Here is a 26,537-nt window from a genome sequence, read left to right on the forward strand (position 1 = left end):
GACATCACAGTGACAGGATGGCTCCTCCTCCTATTAATGACATCACAGTGACAGGATGGCTCCTCCTCCTCCTCCTATTAATGACATCACAGTGACAGGATGGCTCCTCCTCCTTCTATTAATGACATCACAGTGACAGGATGGCTCCTCCTCCTTCTATTAATGACATCACAGTGACAGGATGGATCCATATTCTATTAATGACATCACAGAGACAGGATGGCTCCTCCTCCTTCTATTAATGACATCACAGTGACAGGATGGATCCATATTCTATTAATGACATCACAGTGACAGGATGGATCCTCCTCCTATTAAAGACATCACAGAGACAGGATGGCTCCTCCTCCTATTAATGACATCACAGTGACAGGATGGCTCCTCCTCCTATTAATGACATCACAGTGACAGGATGGCTCCTCCTCCTTCTATTAATGACATCACAGTGACAGGATGGATCCATATTCTATTAATGACATCACAGAGACAGGATGGCTCCTCCTCCTTCTATTAATGACATCACAGTGACAGGATGGATCCATATTCTATTAATGACATCACAGTGACAGGATGGCTCCTCCTCCTATTAAAGACATCACAGAGACAGGATGGCTCCTCCTCCTATTAATGACATCACAGTGACAGGATGACTCCTCATTCTATTAATGATATCACAGTGACAGGATGACTCCTCCTCCTTCTATTAATGACATCATAGTGACAGGATGACTCCTCATTCTATTAATGACCTCACAGTGACAGGATGACTCCTCATTCTATTAATGACATCACAGTGACAGGATGACTCCTCCTCCTTCTATTAATGATATCACAGTGACAGGATGACTCCTCATTCTATTAATGACCTCACAGTGACAGGATGACTCCTCATTCTATTAATGATATCACAGTGACAGGATAACTCCTCCTCATTCTATTAATGACATCATAGTGACAGGATGACTCCTCATTCTATTAATGACCTCACAGTGACAGGATGACTCCTCATTCTATTAATGACATCACAGTGACAGGATGACTCCTCCTCCTTCTATTAATGACATTACAGTGACAGGATGGCTCCTCATTCTATTAATGACATCATAGTGACAGGATGGCTCCTCCTCCTATTAATGACATCACAGTGACAGAATAGCTCCTCATTCTATTAATGACATCACAGTGATAGGATGGCTCTTCCTCATTCTATTAATGACATCACAGTGACAGGATGGCTCTTCCTCATTCTATTAATGACATCACAGTGACAGAATAGCTCCTCATTCTATTAATGACATCACAGTGACAGAATAGCTCCTCATTCTATTAATGACATCACAGTGACAGGATGGCTCCTCCTTCTATTAATGACATCATAGTGACAGGATGGCTCCTCCTTCTATTAATGACATCATAGTGACAGGATGGCTCCTCCTCCTATTAATGACATCACAGTGACAGAATAGCTCCTCATTCTATTAATGACATCACAGTGATAGGATGGCTCTTCCTCATTCTATTAATGACATCACAGTGACAGGATGGCTCCTCCTTCTATTAATGACACCACAGTGACAGGATGGCTCCTCCTTCTATTAATGACACCACAGTGACAGGATGGCTCCTCCTTCTATTAATGACACCACAGTGACAGGATGGCTCCTCCTTCTATTAATGACATCACAGTGACAGAATAGCTCCTCATTCCCATTCTACTGATGACATCACAATAATAGGATCGCTCCTCAAACTCATGTTCTAGATGACATCACAGTGACAGGATGGCTCACGAAACGTATGTTATAGAGTTTCACGTTTAACTTTCTTGCACCAATTGATTTAAAAACATAATTTTTCCCCCGGAGTACCCCTTTAAGTCTATGAATTAGCTGGTACCTGCCAAATATGCAGATCATTTGTCTTCAGATCATTGACACAATCTGTTCAGCATTCCCGGCACCTTCCAATGTCTTAGTCTCTGAAGATTTCTCCTTCGTTGACAACATAGATGTTTGTAAATGTCCATTCCCCGCAGACGGCATCCGTTCCAGTCCGTGTCTGCCATATGGAAGGTGTCGTGGTGTTGGCGGTAATGAATGGCCACTGGTTGAGTCAATTCGGTAATTGTACAATAACAGACTAAGAGGAGTCCTTACAGTCCAGACCGTGAGAGCTCCCTGTCAAGATGTCATTTCCCATAAATATCCCTTTAATTATTTACATTTTATGTTTCGTTTTATATGAGTGGAGAACTAAGTCAAAGATGAAATATTTTGCCAAAATTAAAAAAAAAATAATATATTTCTTACCCACCTTTTAAAAACTAAAAGAACACCTGTAGCATGTGTTATGGGCTCTGGGCACCATAACTCACCCTGTATGAGGCCAGTACGGCTGGTTTCATATGAGCGCAATACAGGTGCATTTTTGTATCTCTATTGCTGTTACAAGTACTGGCCCGACTGTCATTGGCTGTCCGGGCATGCTGGGATTTGTAGTTTTGCAACAGCAGGAGGCACCCTGGTTGGGAAACATTGGTCTAGACCCACAGTAGGGTCAGAATTTGCGGCTGCCACAATGCACCCATATTATGCTTGTGGTGCATTTCTTTCTTTCTTTTGCTTTCTTTCTTTTATTCTTTCATTCCTATATTCCTTCCTTCCTCCCAATATTCCTTCATTTCTCCTTCCTTTTCTCTTCCTTGCTTCATTCATTCCTCCTTTTCTTCCTTCCTTCTTCTTTCCTTCTTCATACTTACCTTCCTTCCTACCTTCTTCTTCTATGCCTCCCTTCCACCCTTCCTTCCTTCTCCCACCCTTCCTTCCTTCCTCCTTTACTACCATCAAACCTCCTATGTGACCTTTTTGCACTGTGACCTGTGACCCTGGGATCCAATGCTATGTGGAAAAGACATTTTAGTAGTGTTGAGCGGCATAGGCCATATTCGAATTCGCGAATATTCGCGAATATATGGACGAATATTCGTCATATATTCGCGAATATTCGCATATTCTCGTTTTATTTTCGCATATGCGTAAATTCGCGTATGCGAAAATTAACATATGTGAATATTAGCATATACAAAATTAGCATATGCGAAAATTCGCATATGCGAATTTTCGCATATGCAAATTTTCGCCCGCCAGTCTCACACAGTAGTATTACAGCCTTCTTTACACCACACAAGCTGGAAGCAGAGAGGGGTGATGTGTACTGTGAAAAAAAACCAAAAAAAAACAAACGAATATTCGTAATTACGAATATATAGCGCTATATTCGCGAAATTCGCGAATTCGCGAATATGCGATATTCGCGAATAATATTCGAATTGCGAATATTCGTGAGCAACACTACATTTTAGTGCTATAGGTCAGGAAAGCAAGGCCAATTTCTGTCCTGGGGGGTGTAGTGGGGGAAGGAAATATATTGGTAGAGCATTTGCCCCCAGTGCTGTGTCTCAGGGGGGCATTTAAACTACCTTTGTTTTTGCAGAAGTGTAGTCTACATACTAGATACAAAACATTAATATAGTAGAAAAAACAACAACAAATGATAAAATTCAGGTAAATCCTTAAGGGTGTGTCTGACAAACAATATGCTGACTGTTTACCTTGACAACCAGCAGAATTGTGAATGCAGCTCTGGACTATAATACAGGATGTAAGCCAGGATTAGTAAAAGATAAGTAATGCAATGTATCTACAAAATTACTCAAATTCTCATGTGGATTATCTCTGTATAAAATGTGCAGAATAATTGTACTCACAAAGGCTTTAAAAATGTTTGGATTGTAACTATGCTGTAGGTGTAATGTTTTCTATAATTAATGATTCTTTTATTATGTTCACATTACATTACTGATGATTGTTAATCTTGGATGAATGTATTTTAGAAAAGAATACAGAACTACTGTGCAATGTAAAACATCAGGTAAAGTTTCAGCATGCTCTATATTACAGCCTCCGGCAGTGTCCTCGCCAGCACTCAGGTTGGACAGGTTTTACCAGGCAAAATGGCCCGTCTCATTTACATAAATGAAAGAAAGTGCCAAGTGACTCCCTGTGCCGTGAGCCAGGGTCCTATCGCCACATAACTAGATGGACACTTGTGATGTCATAGTCCATTTTACTTGACTGAATCACACTTGTGATGTCACCGCAGTTTGACGCACACACACTTGTGATATTAGAGGTTGGAAAACAATAGTGATGTCACAACAGCTTAACTAACACGAGGGCAATTGTGATGTCACACAGCAGGATAGCCAACAAAAATACACTTGTGATGTCGCCGCAGTTTGACACATACTTATGATCTTAGAGGAGCTTACATGGTTAAAAACAATAGTGATGTCACAGCAGGATGAATAACAGAAACATAATTGTGATGTCACACAGCAGGGTAACTAACAGAAACAGTTGTAAAATACTTGGGACCTGTCAACTAGACTGACACTTGTGATGTCACAGTTAATTGGCTGACTTAATCACACTTGTGATGTCACAGCAGTTTGACGCACACACCTGTGATATACGAATAGCTTGCCTGGCTGTAAAACAATTGTGATGTCACAGCAGGTTTATAACAGAAACCCCTTTGTGATGTCACAGCAGGTTTATAACAGAAGCACCTTTGTGATGTCACAGCAGGTTTATAACAGAAACCCCTTTGTGATGTCACAGCAGGTTTATAACAGAAACACCTTTGTGATGTCACAGCAGGTTTATAACAGAAACACCTTTGTGATGTCACAGCAGGTTTATAACAGAAACACACTTGTGATATCACAGCAGCCTAACTTAAATTAACACAGGTGTGATGTCACAACAGCTCATCGTACAGAAATACAGTTGTGAGGTCAGTTGTGTCTGGAACACATTTGCGGTATCACATCCTATCAAAACACAGTTGTCAGTTTGACTTATCTGACTGGTGATGTCCAGTGAGATTTCCCGACTGAATATTACATTGGCTGTCATACTGGCATGCCGAATTAATACAAAGGTGTGATGTCACAGCCGTTCATGTGACTAAAACCCACTTTTTATGTCACGACACTCATATATCCGAAATCAGGGAGTTCCTTTTCAGTTTTTCCTTTTATACTATTATTTGGGCGTATGGGTTCCGTAATGGCTTTAGATTAAAGTTTACTTTAGATAAAGTCAGTGGTCTCAAACTGTGGCCCTCCAGATGTTGCAAAACTTCAACTCCCAGCATGCTCGGACAGCCAACGTCTGGGCATGTTGGAAGCTGAAGTTTTGCAACATCTGGAGGGCCACATTTTGAGACCAATGCTGTATGTGGCATTGACATGGATAACATAGGCTCCTGCCGAAGGGACGGACATAAAAGAGGGGGTATCATGGCAAATATCAAAAGATATCTTCTTTACCAACGTTGGTTCTTGGCACTAGTGTGACCAGAAGGACCTTGTACATAACAAGAGCTGTGGAACCATCTTAAAGGGGTATTCCAGGAAAAAAAAAAATTTTTTTTTTTTTTTTTTTAGATCAACTGGCTCCAGAAAGTTAAACAGATTTGTAAATTACTTCTATTAAAAAAATCTTAAACCTGTCAGTACTTATGAGCTGCTTAAGTTGAGTTGTTCTTTTCTGTCTAAGTGCTCTCTGATGACACCTGTCTCGGGAACTGTCCAGAGTAGAAGCAAATCCCTATAGCAAACCTTTTCTACTCTGTGCAGTTCCCGAGACAAGCAGAGATGTCAGCAGTGAGCACTGTTGCCAGACAGATAAGAAGAGCTCAACTTCAGCAGCTGATAATTATTGGAAGGATTAAGATTTTTTAATAGAAGTAATTTACAAATCTGTTTAACTTTCTGGAGCCAGTTGATCTAAAAAAAAAAAAAAAAAAATTTCCTGGAATACCCCTAAATATGAGATCACCTTTGGGAATGGATATGGGGCCCCACTTGTAATGGGTCACCCCAACCGGTAGTACAAGCCCCTTCCATAGACTAGAAATGAGTGAAATGCCCTTGAATTCCATACTGGTTCCTCTCCGCCTAAAACTTTACATTCCGAAGGAGTTAAATAGTTTGTCTTAGCTGTAAACCGAGAATTGCTTAGTATAATATAGCTAGAAGAAAGGAGGCAGACAAGGTAACATCAAAGACTCTGCAGCCATATGGAGTTATCTGTGCCCCTCAGCATCACTATTAGTCATCTCTTTCTTGTTGCTCTACCTATAGTTGGATTTATTCCGCGCTGGCGGATGAGAAGGGAAGACGAGAGAAAAAAATATTCTTCTTCTTCTGTCTTGTTTAAAGTGATCCGGATTCCTTGGAAGATCTGTGCTTTTATGGGCAGTGGTGATTTAGAAATTTGCACAACTTCAGCTCCACCTCCTCCTATTCAGTGTGTTTCACCCATGACAGACCGGTAACGAGACACTGGAGAGAAGAGTGAGCTGGAATATCCGGCAACCTGGTATTAGGCTCCAGCTGAACATGCACGGGCGAGACGACTAGTGACAACAAGCTCCATGGCTGTTCATACAACCTACGACCGGAGCTGAGGGCGCCCTGGAAATGGAGAAGGACTTGCGAGACGACAAGAAGATCAGATCTGAGAAAAGATTTGTGTCGCTGTGTTGCGCCGGATCCAGACACCAATCGGGAATCAGTAAGGTAGAAGACCCTCCAATGATATCTATACTTATACCATATAGTAGGACTGAGTTTGCCATTGACATTACTCATGGTGTTATCTGTTGACTTGCACATAGATTTACTCCATTATCTTACCTTATCGCAAAGTGCAAACAAAGTAAAGGTAAATGACAAATTCAGCTCTGCTGTATCTGCCACAGTTGGTTGAAGTAGACCGTAGTCTAATAACTATGACTTTTTCTATTGCTCTTTAGGTCTTACTTTTTATTTTACTTGTCGACGATAGATTAAAGGGTTGTTGTCATTTTTTATATTCACTTTGGTGAACTCCAACCTGTTGCTCTCTGGCTATTTTGTTCATTTTGGTCTGTAAAAAAAGGAATCAGTGAAAGGGGGGGATTCCAGAAGTAGGTAGTGAAAACAGATCAGTAGGAATAGTGGGAGTCCAAAAGCGGGGAACTCTTAATTCAAAGGACAAGCAGGGCAATGCAAGTGAATGGGGCTGGGCAGAACGATTGGCCATCCATGTGGCTGGGCAGGGAAAATATTTGGTAAGAAGAAGTGGTGCCCCACAGAATGCCACAACCTCTTCATTCTAGCAATAGGTCATCCCTTCCAGCCAGAACATCCCTTTAGAGGAGAATATTTGTAGACATCGGTTTGTCTTACAGCACTCACTATATAGAAGACAATGACTGTCTTAGCTGATTGCATTGGGAAGTTCCTAGAGCGGCTTTCAACATATTGAAGTGAAGAAATTGTACTGGAGAAGTGCCAGTAAATAAATATGTCTATAAAGAACCTACACAAATGGGAGGGAAATGGCCCAAGGGGGGTCATTAACAGGGCATGAAGGGGGCAATACGCACCCAACCCGTATATCCTGAATTGTGGTATTTGGCCCCATAATAGGTGACCTAGTTTGATCCTTGCTAGGGTCTCTACTCTTCCATGTCTGTCCATGTAATGCATGCACAGGCTAAGTACACAGTATTCGGAGAAAATACTCAGGCCCCCGTCTACCAGAACTAGGGTCACTCTTACAGAGCATCCCCTCTATGGGGACTATATGCTTTACTGTTGTCAGATGGAGCTCCACTCATCACCAGAGGAAGATGTGGTGTCTCCTGCAGGTTAAATGTCGGTCTATCTTCTTTTGTTTTTGGGAAGAAGCAAAATTGTTAGGTCAAGTGAGGTCCTGAAAAGGCCATGGAGCGAGCAACATGTACCAGGCCACTCTATCCCAAGTCATAAAACCTGGCATCGTAATAGAGGGCATAGACTGATCCCTAAAATTGGATCCCCCTCTTCTATGTGAATCCCTGGTCCAATCATGTTATGCATGCACTAACCAGGTGCACTCCTTCTGGGCCATGTCCACCATTTCAGATGCCATTTTTATAGGGCACCATCCATAATGATCGTACATTTTACTATTTGGTGGCTGAGTTAGTTATCACCAGGAGAGGCTGTGGTGGCTGCTGCAGGATAATGGTTGGTCTCATTCTCTTTCCTATTTGGAGATAAGAACCTGCATAGATAGTGGCATAATGGCTCAAGGCAGGGTAAAACACACCAGGCCCTTCTATCTTAAGATTCCCATACATGTGGTAGGTAGTCTGATGAATGTTCGTTCTGTTGATCCCTCCATACACATGAATAATCTGATTGGCTAAATCTTAATCTGAATGGAGAGAAAAGGAAAAAGACTCCTCTGGCAGCAGCTTTACTCTCTACGAACAAAAAAGATCAGGCACTTGAAATCCAACATGCCCGATCCTTCTCTTACCTGACATCATCTGTTACAATAGATGCAGGAGGCCCCTTAAAGGGGTACTCCAGGGAACTAAACCCATATCTCATCCTTTCCCTCTCACCAACCTATGTATTTGTCTAAAAATCATTCATTACCTATATACAGCAGTTTTCCTCTTTCAGCTGTCACTTACATGCAGGAAGTGTGAGGGAAAACTTCATCCAGCCAACTGCTGTGTCTTGATAGGAGGGTGGGGGCTTGGTCAGTGAGGGGTTTACACAGAGACAAGCACCACATGATACCTGGCTTCACAGCCACAGCTCCCCTCCCCCCCTCCCCTCTCCTCTCTGTGTGCTGTGAGACAAGCTGAGTTAAGATTGCTGTAGATCTTATCACTTACTGCTGCATTCAAAGCATAACATGGTTTATTGCTGGAGGAAGGATGAAAAGACCTGTACAGTGTGTGAGCTGCAGTGTGAACATACACACAGATAGTGAAAGCAATTGGCTGGCAGCCATTACACAGAGCTGCACTGACTTCTGGGAGTAGTAGTCTGTGCTGCAAACAAGGGAAAAAAAGCATGTAGGAGACAACAGGGGCCACAGGACTTGCCAAAACCACATGAATAACTACAGGGGACAAAGAACAGGTATTGTGGTGGCTTTGGGGTATTTTTATTTTTCTTAACTTTGCCGGAGTACCCCTTTAACACATTACATAATTGGACAGTCTCACAGTAAGTCAACTTTTTTCTAATGTGTATGGAGGCTTTTAGGCTATAAAACCTGGCACTCAAATAGAGGGTCTAAGTTTACCCACAGTATGGACCGCCAGTCTTCTGTGTACTTCCAATGAATTCCACTAGTTTGGGGAGAATTCTAACAGGGTTGCTCTCCTCCTGGGCTGGATCTCTCAGAGTGGGGGCCGTGCTGACAAAACACCACCCCCTCTGATATCCATATGCCCTTATAAGCGAACAACCATTTTAAAGGGGCTCCAAATAGCCTAACCTATGTACTTCCATACATCATAATAACACATTGTTTTGTAAGTTTACTATAAGATTCGTGTATCCGTCTTCTGCCAGCGATTGGCTGTTTTGCTCTCTAGAAATACAATTTTCGACAACTGACGGCATTGTTACTGTTATAATCCTAATGAAAATGTCAAGTAATTACTGGAAGCATCTAGAATAGCAGACACCTTAAACTGTGACTCTTATCTCCACTGACTTTTAAATAACATTCATGTTTCATTGCAGTGAAGATAATGGTCTGTGATACACCGCCTGTGTCCTCCGCTTGCTCCACCTCATTTCTCTTTGATTAACTTTGTTTCTTGAAAACAAATTATGTCTTATAAGTAAATGTTGGTATTAGTTATTTTTCCTGCCTGGAGTTAAGTGAGTAGAATTTTTTTTTTATCCAATTGTAGAATCTTTAGGGGCTAGGAAATATCTTCATAATGTATCTCGGGCTTTGGGCTCACAGGACTTTGAGAGTCTCCATCCTTTATCATGTTGGCTTTGGGTACGACATATTGTGGGTGACACAACAAAACTAAGGAATGCTTCCAAAAAGACGATCTGTGCTTCGTAACGGCCAAACCAGAGTCCTGATCTTTGCCCTATTGGTATACTGTAGCATGTTCTGAAGTGTATAGTGCACAGAAGGTGACCCAGAAATATACTAAAACACATTTGCAGGGAGTAGTGTTCCAAATATTTGCAACTATAGGAAATATTTGGGGGAGGTGACTATAGGTCAATTTCTCCCTGCACTGTGGATGTTTACTCAATGTTTTCCATATAAAACATGAACAGTACAGCTGTTTGTGTTTTATCAGGCTGGGTTTTACATGTTTACCTGGTTTGTTGGAGCAGCAACCTGTCAAAATTGTATGCTATGATGACATTTCATTGCATACTGGAAGCATCCCCATTCAGTTTAATGGTCAAAATGTAGTCAACTGGAGGCTTCATTTGTAGCAAGTATAGCCTAATTAAACATATAACTGACAACTGGCCTGAATGTTGTCAATAGTTGACTACTTTTGAGCCATTCAATTGAATGAGGCCGCTGCCAGCATGTAAAGGTATATGGCGGCATATTCAGGGGTATAATACTAATACACTGGCTAAATGCTCTGAGAACCCAGCCTTAGTTTAGTTAAATTATGTTTTCTCTAACGGTGACTTAGATAAATATCTGATCACATTTTATTAATAATAAAAGACATGAACCATACAACTATTTGTGTGTTATTAATTTAGTTACATTGTGTTTACCTTTAATTGTGACTAAGGAATCAGACCACATTTTATTAGTCATCAGTGCACAAAATCCATTTATGTCCAATGAACTTACCTACTTTTTCCCCAACATTGTGGGTGTTTGCTGAATAGGCACAGTAAAAAGGCACAACTGTTTGTGTGTTATTAGTTTAGTTACATTATATTTGTCTATAAATATGATTTAGATATCAGACAACATTTTATTAGTCATGAATGCAGAAATCACGGTAATTCCAATGGACTTTCCTACTTTTTTTCCCTACATTGTTGGTGTTTACTGAACGAGGTCCGTAAAAAGTCATGAACAGTACAACTATTTGTGTGCTATTAGTTTAGTTACATTGGGCTTACCTATAATTCTAAAATAGGAATCGGACAACATTTTATTACTCATTAAAGGGGTACTCCACTGGAAAAAAAAATTTTTAATCAACTGGTGCTAGAAACTTAAACAGATTTGTAAATTACTTCTGTTTTAAAAATCTTAATCCTTCCAGTAGTTATCAGCTGCTGTTATGATTCACAGGAAATTCTTTTCTTTTTGAATTTCCTTTCGGTCTGACCACAGGGCTCTCTGCTGACACCTCTGTCCGTTTTAGGAACTGTCCAGAGTAGGAGCAAATCCCCATAGTAAACATATCCTGCTCGGGACAGTTCCTTACATGGACAGAGGTGTTAGCAGAGAGCACTGTGGTCAAACAGAAAGGAAATTCAAAAAGAAAATAACTTCCTCTGGATCATAAGAGCAGCTAATAAGTACTGGAAGGATTAAGATTTTTTAATAGAAGTAATTTACAAATCTGTTTAACTTTCTGGCACCAGTTGATTTAAAAAAAAAAGTTTTTCCAGTGGAGTACCCCTTTAATGCAGAAATCTAGGAAATTCCTACAGAATCACTTTTTTCTTTTTCCCCCGACATTGTGGGTGTTTACCTATAATATTGACTTAGGAATAAGACCACAGTTTATTAGTTATCAATGCAGAAATCCAGGTGATTCCAATAGACTCACTTACTTTTTCCCCCTGACTTTGTTGATGTTTACTGAATAGCTTCAGTAAAAAGTCATGAACAGTACGACTATTTGCGTTTTATTAGTTTAGTTTAACTATAATTGTGACTTAGGAATCAGATCACGTTTTATTAGTCATCTTTGCAGAAATTGAGGGAATTCCAATGCACTCACTTACTTTTGTCTCCCTACATTGTGAGTGTTTACTGAATGGGCTCAGTAAAAGTCATGAACAGTACGACTATTTGCGTGTTATTAGTTTAGTTACATTGTATTTGTCTATAATTGTGACGATTATTATTAGTCATCAATACAGAAACCCAAGACATTCAAAAAGTTTTTTTGTTCTTTTTTCCGTTTTTAGCTTTATATTAAGCATGTTGCAGGGGGGGGAAAAAAAAATTTTTCTGTTATTCCTGGAAAAAAAAACGTTGTGTCACCGACTTAAATCAATTCATATAAATTGAAGAAGGTGTCCTATAAGGGCACATGGAGGTCATAAAGGAGATATTGCAACCCTATTCCATCCCCCAGGAGATAAGGCCTGCTAGACGTGTACGGGAGTGTGTTATTTCTCTATAGTAACTTGATATCGGAGTCGTGGTGAAGATTATATGGCAGGATTATCTGCTGCTACATTTATTGCTGTATATGGAATACTTCTGACAGATCACACTCCCGTCCTCTAATCCGTAATTGAAGGGAGGAGATGTGATGTATGTCAGGTTATAAAGATATACGGTATGATATCCGTGATGTAATATGAACATTCATACTATTAGGAATGTGCCTGAACGCAGTGAAGCATCGCAGTCCTGAGTTTATAAATACGGGTCAGATTGAAATGAGCATTATTAATAATAATAATAAAAAAATAATAATAGTCCTGAGTTTATAAATACGGGTCGGATTGAAATGAGCATTATTAATAATAATAATAATAATAATAATAATAATAATAATAAAATAAGAATAATGGTCCTGAGTTTATGAATATGGGTCGGATTGAAATAGGCATTAATAATAATAATAATAATAATAATAATAAAAAAATAATAATAGTCCTGAGTTTATAAATACGGGTCGGATTGAAATGAGCATTAATAATAATAATAATAATAATAATAATAATAATAATAATAATAAAATAATAATAATAGTCCTGAGTTTATAAATACGGGTCGCATTGAAATAGGCATTAATAATAATAATAATAATAGTCCTGAGTTTATAAATACGGGTTGGATTGAAATGAGCATTATTAATAATAATAATAATAGTCCTGAGTTTATAAATACGGGTTGGATTGAAATGAGCATTAATAATAATAATAATAATAATAATAGTCCTGAGTTTATAAATACGGGTCGGATTGAAATGAGCATTAATAATAATATTATTATTATTATTATTATTATTATTATTAATAGTCCTGAGTTTATAAATACGGGTCGGATTGAAATGAGCATTATTAATAATAATAATAATAATAATAATAATAATAATAAAATAAGAATAATAGTCCTGAGTTTATGAATATGGGTCAGATTGAAATAGGCATTAATAATAATAATAATAATAATAATAATAATAATAAAAAAATTATAATAGTCCTGAGTTTATAAATATGGGTCGGATTGAAAAGAGCATTAATAATAATAATAATAATAATAATAATAATAATAAAATAATAATAATAGTCCTGAGTTTATGAATACGGGTCGGATTGAAATAGGTATTAATAATAAAAATAATAATAAAATAATAATAATAATACATTTCAACTAAAAGGTCACCATCTCCTTGTCATTGTAAAAAGTACTTTTATTGGGACTGGACCATTGTGGTCAATAGTGTACACCAGTGTTTCCCAACCAGTGTGCCTCCCGCTGTGGCAAAACTACAACTCCCAGCATGCCCGGACAGCCTTCGGCCACAGCAGGAGGCACGCTGGTTGGGAAACACTGGTATAGACCTACAGTAGATTTCATTCCTTTTGACCCCTTACCCAATGTACATTATTGGTATACATTGAGATACCAGTGAAATGACACCATATTGTGCAGCATGCCCTCGGCTGGCCCATTGACCGGTGTAATTTTTTGACATATTCTTTTATTTTACAGGGATCGAAAAGCATGGCAGACTATGCAGAATAAAAAAAAACAGTATACACTCAACAGATACACTGACTATAGTCACTAGTAGACTATGTTTGGTCCATAACAAGTCAATTGGTCATAGGTTGACCGTGCTATATGTTGGTATGCTATTTTGGTATCCCGACATATTTTGGTGACGTATGAAGCAAACCCAACGTAACTTGTAGTATTATGTCAGACCTATATTGCAGCATTATTTAGGCTCTTTAAAGGGGTACTCTGGCTTAGAAAAACTTATTTCCACAGGTTAGGGGATAAGTGTCTGATCACAAGGGGTCTGACCATTGGAACTCCCCACAATTTCCTCAAGGGAGCGCCACCGCTGCCTACTCAACTTACCAGTCATGTCTTCTTCCCCAAGGGCTACGGCCCCCACCTTTAGAGACAGGCTTGTCCTTAACAGCAGTGACGGCCCACTCAGCGAATCGCTGGTCCAGAAGGAGACTCTTCTTAGCCGGTGATTGGCTGAGTGGGCCATCACTCCTGTTCACCATGTGGAGGTAGGAGCACTCAGGGGAGAAGACGAGACTAATAAGTTGAACAGGCAAAGACGGGTCTCAAACCCCTGCAATCAGACACTTATTCCATATCCTGTGGAGATAAGTTTTTCTAAACCAGAGTACCCCTGGGCCCATATAGTACTGCAATAGAGGTCTAATATAAGACTGCAAATAAGTTGCCCAGTTAGGTTGGGTCCACTCTAGGTTGGGCCCATACGTCACCCGAATATGTCAGGATATCAAAATGGAATACCAACGTATACCACGGTCAACCCTTTTTTTATCCATTGACTTTATTGGACCAAACGTAGGCTACTAGGGGAGTAGAATAAAGTTGCTGAGTTGCACATAGCAACCAGATTTTTGCTTTCATCTTTGAAAAGACCTCTAAAAAATGAAAGAAGCGATCTGATTGGTTGCTATGGGCAACTCAGCAACTTTTCCTCTCCCTAGTGACTACAGCCGGTCTATCTCTCGAGTGTATACTTAGTTTTCTTTCTGCATAGTCTACCATGCTCTTGAGTCCATTATATGGGCATAAACCATATGGCAGTGTAACCTTCAATAAACAAACCACTGGCTAAAAATGATAAGGTGGGGGGATACATTACTTGTTCCCTACTTTTGTGATTGGCATTCCAGTACATGGGCTGTACACTTGCCTTAGTCTATAAATGAACTGACGGCTGTCAGTGCATGGTGAGGGTTGTGGTTTTTACACACAGCTTGGAGAACACTACTATAGAGACCAGTCTTTCTAGCAAGAACCAGATTTCCCATTCCGCGGATGCAGACCTGCTGGACCATTGTGAAAATGCCCTTCAACTATTCTTTTCCGGGCCGGTGACTAATTACAGTAAATCTAATATTAGCTCCAGTGCTTTATAATCTTATAATAACTGGTTGTAGAAGAATAGTAATAAATTCTGTGGTAAATAGTAGCTTATGGCGGACGTGATCCCTTCTCTGCAGAACAACAGAATACCTCAGCAGTGACAAGGCAAACACTACACTGTTTTCTTTCCAGGCTCAATATCTTGCGATAGGGTGTATTTACATTGACACCCTGTATTTGTGTGGTACATACCTGTGCTCTGTCGCAGGATGTCCAGTTGTCAATGACAACTCAAAGAGGTACTCCTAAAGGTATACCCTTAGTATACCTGTCACTTCAGGGTAACTTTCAGAAAAATCTGTCATGTATGTTTACATGAGGAGAAGAACTATTTCTTACCCTTATATAACATTTTTGACCAGTTTTCTCCTCTACAGGCTCCATCTCTAATTTTTAGTTGCCCACCAGCTAGTGGGTGTGGATTAGCTGCAATAATGTCTCCCATACACTGCACACACAGAATGCAGGATCCTGCCCTCTATATCTCTATAGAACACCCTTAGAAGCAGCAGTATGGAGGACATTATAGGGCAGTACTTAGAAAGGAGCATGAAGGACATTATGGGGCAGTACTGAGTATGGAGCATGGAGGACATTATAGGGCAGGAATGAGCATGGAGCAAAAAGGACATTGTAAGGCAGTACTGAGTATAGAGCATGAAGGACATTATAGGGCAGCATGGAGGACATTGTAGGACAGTACTGAGTATGGAGCATGGGTGAGATTATAGGGCTGTACTGAGTAGCCCAAGTTGGGAATCCAGCACTGGGCTGAGATTTTATACTCACTAGAGTCTCCTGTAAAGTCTCCTTGCTTCTGGCTCTCTCCAGCCACCACCACCCCTCCTCTCTCCACAGACATCTATAGGCATCAGGTAATATGATCCCTCAGTAAAGTGACAGTATGTCTTCTCTTTTTAATCAGAATTAAGCTATAATTTTTTACATTTAAAGAGTTGGTCTCCCTTCGCTTGGGCTGCAGGATACATTTAAACTTTCGGGGCAAACTGGTAGCCCCAAGTCCAATGTCAGAGGTGCTATTGAAGTGCATGGGACCTCCGGTTTAGAACCTTCAGGAATCCATCTGATTAAGTTACTCTTGGAGCAATTCTTAGGCTACCAGATTGCCTAGAAAGTTTAAATGTATTCTGCAGGCCGAGCGAAGCGAGACTAAGTCTTTAATAGTGAGTTTAGGACAGTGCTTGCCAACCAGTGTGACTCCAGCTGTTGCAAAACTACAACTCCCAGCATGCTCGGACAGCCAAAGGCTGTCCGGGCATGCTGGGAGCTGTAGTTTTGCAACAGCTGAAGTCATACTGGTTGGGAAACACCAGTTTAGGAGGAGGGGGCACAGGTAATAATAATTATAGAAAGAGCCATTATATATATATATATATATATATATATATATATATATATATATATATATATATAATCTTATATTTCCATGTCAGCAGTGTCCATACCCTTTAACATATCAGTAGACATAGGATTGTATATGAGGCTCAGGTCTGACTTTCCATTCCTCCCAGAATATCCACAATCTATTGTTAACTTATAAATGTATTTTTCTAGATAGGAAATAAGCAGAAAGAACCTTTCTCAGCAGTTTTTCCCTGAACCTGCGCTTGTTTAGTTAGATCAACAAAGTTGCAAAAAAAAGAGAAAAAAAAAAAAAGAAAAAACTGCCTGGCTCAGCACAACCGGATGGAAAAAATAAAATTTTGATGTGATTCTTTGAAAAAGTCCTACAAAGCTGCTGTTATAGGAGAGACGATCATCCAGACGTGTCTTTGAAATACTTTGTAAAATGAAATAATTAAAATTCTGAAAGTTGCTTGTTTGTGATTATATAATTTAATTTTGGCTGCTGGTCTTGGAGGTCACCCAGATGAACTGGAGTCATAAGTGGGTTGGTGTCAGTTCACACTAAGTGCAGTTTTGATAAGTTTTTATTTTTTTTTGTTTGTTTAAGGATCCGTTAACACAGGCGGATTTCCTGTGGTTTTTCCGCATTGTATTTCCTGCAGAAATTCTGCAGCAGGCTTTGGTTACCGTTGACTTCAATGGGTCGGCAGAAAATCCACAATAGTAGCAGACTTGCTGATATACCTCAGACCCATAAAAGTCAATGGTAGCAAAATCCACGTCACGGAAATTACGTTTCCCCTGTCCGCAGAAAGAATGAGCCTGTTCATTCTTTCTGCAGACTCTGCACGGAATGCATAGCCATCTATGAGACGGAACATTCCCGTGCGGTCCTAGTGCTGACATATTCCAGTCTCCGGAATGTCCGCACAGGAATTTTCCATGTGGACATTCCAAAGTGTGAACATAGACTTAGGGTGTTGTTGTTTTTTAGAGAAATCTTGTCATGAGGTGAAAGTGATTTGTCCTATAATCCCAGTTGAGGTGTTTTATGAAGATTTGAAATTTTAAGCCATTGTTTGCACGTTGAACTTTTACTGTATTTTTCCTTCTTGTGCTGCCATTTTCCAAAATTACAGTAAAAATTACACATATATACTGTGATTTGCACAATTACCGTAAAAATAGCAACTTTTTTCTGTGTTTTGGGGGAAAAATGGCAAAAACAGAAAAAGAAACGCAGCAAGAAATGCTATGTGTGAACAAAGCCTCAGGAGAGGTGTCTATCTACTATATATCCTGATACCATAGAGATAGCAGCAGTATACAGATAAAGCTGGAGAAGAGATGTATAACTACTGTATTTCCTGATTCTATAAAGATATAAACAGCAGTATAAAGATAGAGCTGGAGGGAATGTGTATAACTACTATTTATCCTTTAAAGATAGGAGCAGCAGTATACAGATAGAGCTGGAGGGTAGGTGTATAACTACTATATATCCTGATCCCATAGAGATAGCAGCAGTGTACAGAAAGAGGTGAAGGGGAGGTTTATAACTACTGTATATCCTGATACCATAGAGATAGCAGCAGTATATAGATAAAGCTGAAAGTAAGGTGTATAACTACTATATATCCTGATCCTATAAAGATAGGAGCAGCAGTACACAGATACAGTTGGAGGGGATGTGTATAACTACTATATATCCTGATCCTATAAAGTTAGGAGCAGCAGTATACAGATGGAGCTGGAGGGGAGGTGTATAACTACAATATATCCTTATCCTATAGAGATAGCAGCCGTATACAGATAGAGGTGAAGGAGAGATGTATAACTACTACATATCCTGATCCCATACAGATAGCAGCAGTATACAGATGGAGCTGGAGGGGTGGTGTATAACTACAATATATCCTTATCCTATAGAGATAGCCGCCGTATACAGATAGAGGTGAAGGAGAGATGTATAACTACTACATATCCTGATCCCATACAGATAGCAGCAGTATACAGATAGAGCTGGAAAGGGGAGGAGTCTGTGAGCTGCCAGAAATGATCTGAAACACATAGATGCAGTTGTGCTATAATAAAGTATATAAGAGAAGATTTATCAAAATCTGTTTAGAGGAAGAGTGGTGCAGTTGCCCATAGCAACCAATCAGATTGCTTCTTTCATTTTTCACAGACCTCTACAAAAATGAAAGAAGCGATGTGATTGGTTGCCATGGGCAACTGCACCACTCTTCCTTTACACAGGTTTTGATAAATCTTCCCCTACGTGTTGTACGACTAATGATGTTGAGTGTGCACGATATGGGGGAGTGCTTCTTTAAGCAATAATCTTTTTGTATAATTATTACCAAAAAGTCTAGATAATGTATTCTAGAAGTGATGAATGTGGCAGCCATGGCCAGCACTACAGTAGTGTTCCTGCCTTAGTTAAGAATAAAGTTCTTCTCCCAGGAGAGATACTCTTTAAAACAAATCCAATAAAAAGCAAAGAAAAATGAAAAAGACTCTAAACAGAACCTTCCATACATCTTGCAGCTTACGCTGACAGTGTTTTCTTCCCATGGAAACTAATGGACAATTGTCCAGACTGAAACAACCAAATTGCTTGCTAGAATAATTGCGCGGATTTCGACGGTTCGATAGTTTGGAAATGGATGATATATTGGATACTGTTAACTGGAAGCGGGGGCCGAACATAAATACATTACCTTATGTGTCCACACGAAAAAGCTTCATGTACTGCCGCTAAATTACCTTCATGTTATTTATAGGCAAACAGTAGCGAAAAACCTGCTGTGTTTATGATTACCTTAAAAATACCCATCACCGAATAAAACTTTTAATATAGTGTTCATTCTGTAATTAGCAGACACTTTCCCATTCACTTGCTTTTAAAATTATCTACATAAATATGTTTAAAATGTAATATAAAAAAACAGCCACTAGGTGGCTCTGTTCTGTTCCCGGCCACAATTAATACAGTGAGTTCGGTCTCCTCCCGGCCTGGCAGGAGTCCGAACCCAGGAAGTGCTTCTCTGCACGGAGCTTGATTGACAGCTGCACAGAAAGTGAAAGTTCCACAGATTCTCACAGAAAGCTGCACAGACTCGCAGCTGAAGGAGAGCCTCACTGATAGCAACACAGACTGAAACATGCACAAAGCCTGAGGTCTTCTATTCATCACAGCACTGCAACCATGTGAGGGCGGAAGTTGTCCCCCAGCAGGCTTCAGTGATGTCATGCCTGCTGGGAAACACCCACTTTTTCCTTCTGGGAGAATGCACTATGCAAGCAAGAAGAGCAGTAAGATACACAGCTTTTTAAAGCTCTGACATTTTTTTAAGGGGTGTTTGGAGTAGTTAGGGAACATAGTCTGAGTTAGTTTAGAACAGTTTATTTGGTAACAGATATTTTAAGGCAGTATTTGCCCAACCAGGGTGCCTCCAGCTGTTTAAAAAATACAACTCTCAGCATAAATCTGTAATATGGGGCCTATAGCCTACAATGGGCCCATAATCCTCCTCCCTATCCGAGGTCTCTTTCCTTAATTTTTCAAGGCCTGACCTTGCGGCTATGTTTCTGGGTGTCCCCAGCTGTTGAAAACTACAATTCCCAGCATCCCAGTGTCCCCAGCAAGTAGAGTCAAGAGCTGACCTGGTGAATGTGTCAATACAAGATACATGAGCAGCGAAGCATACAGTACTGTATGCATTGCCGCTTACATCACCTTTGCCGGGCTAGGTGCGAGAGCAGGTCCGTAAAATGTGACAGTACCTAGCGTGTGAGCAGTGATGCATACAGCAATGTCGCTCATCTTATAGTTGCCAGCCCTCTGTGCTGTGTTGGGCTGGGTTCACACCACATTTTCTAAAATACGGCTCCCGTATACGGTTGGGAGGAGGGGGGGCGGGGCTTAATCGCGGCGCCCGCATTCGACCACGTTTTTGCCTGCGGTCGGGAAACCGCATACGGCCGAAAATGAAGCCGACCGGAGGCTGCGGTTCACTCCGGTCGGCTCATAGACATACATTAAATACGGTTCCCGAATACGGCTGAGTGCGGGCGCCGCGATTAAGCCCCGCCCCCTCCTCCCAACCGTATACGGGAGCCGTATTTAAGAAAACGTGGTGTGAACCCAGCCTTATGGCGATATAGCGTTGTCGCTTTCTACTTGGTGGCTGCTACATAATATCTTTGTAGTGGCAAATGGAAAACCTGTTCCCCTAGTCATAAGCCACTAGCAAGCCACTCACAGAGTTGTGCGTCCAGATTTAAAGGGCCACTGCCACAAAGTGTTCTAGTAACGGCACAGTGTGCACTCAGATTTCACCCTTTATACTCTGGCTGAGGACCACCACGATACGTAAGAGACTGATTGAACCTACTTCTCTTACTGTAGAGAAAAATCTGCCTTGAACAGAGTCTCCAATCATAAATCAATCAGTAATGATTTGTATGAATGGAATGCGATAAATGTAATCACAGGAACCTGATATGTCAAGCCGGCAGGTCTGCTGTGCCTCCCAACGGGTTTTTATTGATAAATTAGAGTAATCAGGGATGACATGATGAAACTAATGGAGAAGGTTTGAGGAAAGAATGGGATATGATGTAAGTGATCGTTTCCATTGTTGCTTGCGCTTATTCCTATTGAGTCTAGTTTGGTGTTTCCCAACCAGTGTGCCTTCAGCTGTTGCAAAACTACAACTCCCAGCATGCCCGGACAGCCAAAGGCTGTCCGGGCATGATGGGAGTTGTAGTTTTGCAACAGCTGGAGGCACACTGGTTGGGAAACACTAAACTAGACTCAGAATAGGAATAAGCGCAAACAACAATGGAAACGATCACTTACATCATATCCCATTCTTTCCTCAAACCTTCTCCATTAGTTTCATCATGTCATCCCTGATTACTCTAATTTATCAATAAAAACCCGTCGGGAGGCGCAGCAGACCTGCCGGTTTGACATCTCATTCCAGTGATTACATTTATCACATTTCATTCATACAAATTACAAAAACACTTACAAATGCAAAATACAAGGGAGTTTACATTTAGGGGGACATTCTGCAGCCAGTGTGTGAAGGCAAAACATGTCGGGGCTAGGACCGCTCATCACCATAGACGGCAATGCCTTTCCAAGAGGATTCCACAAAGATAACTGACGTGTCAATTCTTTCTGCTGAGACCGAAAACGGAATTTTTGCGGCAGATGTTCGGGCCTTGGAAATTCCGGCATGTGCAGGGTGCAGCAGAATGTCAGTGACAACAATTTTCTGAGCAACATTTTTTTTTCCCCCAGATTCCACTTGGAAATTCCATGTTCCATGTGAACAAGGCCTAAGGCAGTTTTTTCCCCTTTTTTTATTTCCTTTTTGAAAAAAAAAATATATATAATAATTTTTCTTTGAGTCGCATGATGAATGAGTCACATGACTTTGAAAAAGGCAGAGAAAAAAAAGCCATAGGAAAAAACGCCTGTAGTAATACCCACCATTTAAAGGGGTACTCCACTGGAAAACATTTTATTTTTTATTTTTTATTAAATCAACTGGTGCCAAAAAGTTAAAACAGATTTGTAAATTCCTTCTATTAAAAAAATCTTAATCCTTCCAGTACTTATCAGCTGCGGTTATGTTCCACAGGAATTTCTTTTCTTTTTGAATTTCCTTTCTGTCTGACCACAGTGTTCTCTGCTGACACCTCTGTCCATTTTAGGAACTGTCCAGAGCAGGAGAGGTTTTCTATGGGGATTTGCTTCTACTCTGGACAGTTCCTAAACTGAGCAGAGGTGTCAGCAGAGAGCACTGTGGTCAGACAGAAAGGAAATTCAAAAAGAAAATAACTTCCTGTGGATCATAACAGCAGCTGTTAAGTACTGGAAGGGTTAAGATTTTTCAATAGAAGTAATGTAGAAATCTGTTTAACTTTTTGGCACCAGTCGATTAAAAAAAAAAAAAAAAAAAAAATGTGTTCCAGTGGAGTACCTCTTTAAATAAGTAAATACAAAAATAAATAAATAAATACATTTGGAAATTGAGGGGTAATTTTTTTTTTTTTTTTTTTTTTTCTTGAGCCAAAAAAAAAAAACTTTTGTGGAAACTAAGCCTGACAAGTTTTTTTCGTGGTAAATAGTTATTGCCCATAGCTGAACAGTAGAGATGAGCGAACTTACAGTAAATTCGATTCGTCACGAACTTCTCGGCTCGGCAGTTGATGACTTTTCCTGCGTAAACTAGTTCAGCCTTCAGGTGCTCCGGTGGGCTGGAAAAGGTGGATACATTCCTAGGAAAGAGTCTCCCAGGACTGTATCCACCTTTTCCAGCCCACGGGAGCACCGGAAAGCTGAACTAATATGCAGGAAAAGTCATCAACTGCCGAGCCGAGAAGTTCGTGACGAATCGAATTTACTGTAAGTTCGCTCATCTCTACTGAACAGTATTGTATATTTACTCCACAGGATGTATTGGATTTAGGGGAAGCTATGTTCTGTAATAAGGGATTATTATCATCTATTAGTCCTCACTAAATAAGTGTGAATAGTCTAATTGTCTCGTTCCTGAGGTTCCACCTTTATTAATGTGCATCATGAAGTCTATAAAATACCGTCACTGTGTGTCATGGAATCCGTATTGTACTGTAGACCAAACTTTTTCTGTAGGATGTCCTGGCGATTGTGCAAGTACCGGTAATATTAAGGCGCACAGCATTTTATATTAATACACCCTGTTCCAAATAATTATGCAAATTATATTTTTCTCATTTACCTTAATAATTGATGTAAATAACAGTCAGCATAATTCTCATGTTATCAACTATTAAGAGAACAATTCAAATTTTATTGAACAAACCCCCTAATGATAATTTTTATTTTTAAACATAAAAATCTTACAATGCACTGTTCCAAATTATTATGCACAGTAAGTTTCAAAATACTAAAGGTTGTAAAGAACAGTCATTTGTCATTGTCATTTGTTGTGTTTGCAGCATATTAACTGAAATCAAAAGCTATTTCACTCAAACTTTTAACAACATTTTAACTTTTTAAACATTTTAACAGGTCACGTTACATTTTAACATAGGACCCCTTATTTGATAGCAGCTTCACAAGTCTTGCGTCCATTGAACTTGTGAGTTTTTGGATAGTTTCTGCTTGAATTTGTTTGCAAGATGTCAGAATAGCCTCCCAGAGCTGCTGTTTGGATGTAAACTGCCTCCCACCCTCATAGATCTTTTACTTGAGGATGCACCAAAGGTTCTCAATAGGATTGAGGTCAGGGGAGGATGGAGGCCACACCATCACTTTCTCTCCCTTTAACCCCATAGCAGCCATTGATGCAGAGGTATTCTTTGCAGCATGAGATGGTGCATTGTCATGCATGAAGATGATTTTATTATAGAAAGCTTAGTTCATTGGTCAGTCAGAAACTCCACATACTTTGCAGAGGTCATCTTTACACCTTCGGGGACCCTAAAGGGGCTGACCAGCTCTCTTCCCATGATTCCAGCCTAAAACATGACTTCACCACCGCCTTGCTGAGGTCGCAGCCTTGTTGGAACATGGTGGCCGTCCGCCAACCATCCTCTACTCCATCCATCTGGACCATCCAGGGTTGCATGACACTGATCAGTGAACAGGACTGTTTGAAGATTAGTCTTCATGTATTTTCTGCCCAATGCAGCCATTTCTTCTTGTGAGCATTGGTTAGTGGTGGCCGAATAGAAGGTTTATGCACAGTTGTTTTCGTGAACTATCTAATGTTTTCATACCTCGTCCAAGGCATTGAACTATTTCACTCTTTTCGGCAGCAGCGAGATCCTTTTTCTTCCCCATATTGCTTGAAAATGGCGTCTGCTTAACAATGTGGAACACCCACCTTTAGTAGTTTTTCCTTAAATAGGGCTCACATGGCAATCTAATTATCACTGGTGTCCAAGATTGTTTTCAATGAGCCCTGAGACACAAAAATGTCATCCATTGAGTTCAACTGAAAAACTAAATATTTTATCTTTGGGACACATTTGCATAATAATTTGGGACAGGTTGTAATGAAGCATACCTGACCATCAAAAAAGGACTGAATTGTCATAAGGACATGTCAAAAGTCTTTATCGTTTGGGGTCTGAACACTGTAGGGTTTGTTTAGTTTTTTTTGGACAGAACCTTTATTTAGTCCTTTCATTTTGGAATGCTTGATTTCCAGGAACAACGCCACTCTTGATGATAGGCAGTGCCTGGTATTGCAGGCAAACTACTCAAATGGGGCTCAGCTGCAATACCAGACACAAATTGTGGACAGACCCTTTATAACCCCTTTAAAATTGCAATTATTTCTTTTTTTCCAGAAACTGCGCCACTCTTACCCATAGGCTATGTCTGGTATTGCAGGCAAACTACTCAAATGAGACTTAGCTACTTTTCCAGACACAACCCATGGACAGAAACTTTATTTAGTCCTTTCATTTTGGAATGCTTTTTTTTCCAGAAATAGCACCACTCTTGCCTATAGGTTATGCCTGGTATTGCAGTCTTGTATAATCCCTGTAAATTTGAAATTATTTTTCCCAGAAACAGTGCCATACTTGCTGCTAGGTTCTGCCTGGTATTGCAGTCTTGTATAATCCCTATACATTTGGACTGCTTTTTTCCAGAAACCGCGCCATTCCTGTACATAGGATCTCTATTGTATTTCAGGCAAATAACTGAAATCTGACTCAGCTGCAATACCAGACACAACTAATGGACAGACCCTTTATTTAGTCTTGCATATCCCCTTTAAAATTGAAATGTCCCCCCCCCCCCCAAGAAACAGCGCCATTTCTGCCCATTCACTAGGTTTGGTATTGCAGACAAACTACTGAAATGAGACTCCGCTACAATACAAAGCAAATCCATGGACAGTCCCTTTATTTAGTGTAACAATTTTGGAATCCTTTCTTATCCCAGAAACAGCGCCACTCTTGCCCATAGGTAATGCCTGGTATTGGACTGCTTTTTTCCAGAAACTGCGCCATTATTGCACATAGGATCTCTATGGTATTGCAGGTAGACTACTCAAAAAAGGCTAAGCTACAATACCAGAAACAACTCCTAGATAGAGCCTTTTATTTAGTCTCGTATAACACCTTTAATTTCGAAATGCTTTTTCTGAGAAATAGCGCCACACTTGCCCATAGGCTATGCCTGGTATTGCAGTCAAACTACTGAAATGAGGTTTAGCTGCAGTACCAGACACGGCTACATTTAGGAGAGGGTTTCCTAACCAGGGTGCCTCCAGCTGTTGAAAAACAACTGTTGGCTGTCCGGGCATGCTGGGAGTTGTAGATTTGCAACAGCTGAAAGCACCCTGTTTGTGAAAGAATCTCACTGCACGTACTTATCATGTGCAGAGATGGTTCAGGTTGGGTGGGCCATATAAACAGATATATCTGTATGATAAAACGAAGGAAGGCGGAAGGCGTGGTAGAAAATTTGGGCCTGCCAGCAGATGCCCCATCTCTGTACAGGCAGGTTTATACCAACTATGACTATGTGAATAGAGAACACCCACGTCTCATCTGAATTCATCACATACGGCAGTGTGTAATCTGTAAATGCTCCCTGCACAGTCATGATCCGGCTCTGTATGTCACATTTATGGGACCGTGATAAAGGGAATTAGTTCTGCTAGTAAATACTGCACATTCTCCATGCAAAATTAACTATTTATATGTTGTGCTCCCTTTATACCCTGTCCCTGCAATATTTTCCTAGTGGAAGCGTGTAGGCACGATATTATTGTATATAAATTATAATGGATGATGTTGTCGTAGAGTAAAATATGCAACGGATGGCTGGGTGCACACGAACTGGGATGGCAGTCGCCTTTAGTGCTAGATAAAATGACAGGAAAAACTTTGCATTAA

At 40.2% G+C, this 26,537-nt stretch overlaps 1 protein-coding gene across 11 annotated transcripts in view; it reads left to right on the top strand.

Moving 5' to 3' along the window:
• Positions 1-26,537, top strand: part of KIAA1217 (KIAA1217 ortholog) — a 692,495-nt gene that overhangs the window by 390,435 nt on the left and 275,523 nt on the right. The window contains exon 1 of one of the 11 annotated variants that reach the window (XM_056519296.1): positions 6,308-6,649. The exons of the other annotated variants lie outside the window; for them this stretch is intronic. Coding sequence (XP_056375271.1) covers positions 6,551-6,649 — 99 coding nt within the window. The 5' untranslated portion in view covers positions 6,308-6,550. Of the gene's footprint in view, positions 1-6,307; positions 6,650-26,537 lie in introns of those variants that run through there. 11 annotated transcript variants of the gene reach the window in all.

The sequence above is a fragment of the Hyla sarda genome, chromosome 5 (assembly GCF_029499605.1).
Source record: "Hyla sarda isolate aHylSar1 chromosome 5, aHylSar1.hap1, whole genome shotgun sequence".
In the NCBI taxonomy this organism is placed as follows: domain Eukaryota; kingdom Metazoa; phylum Chordata; class Amphibia; order Anura; family Hylidae; genus Hyla; species Hyla sarda.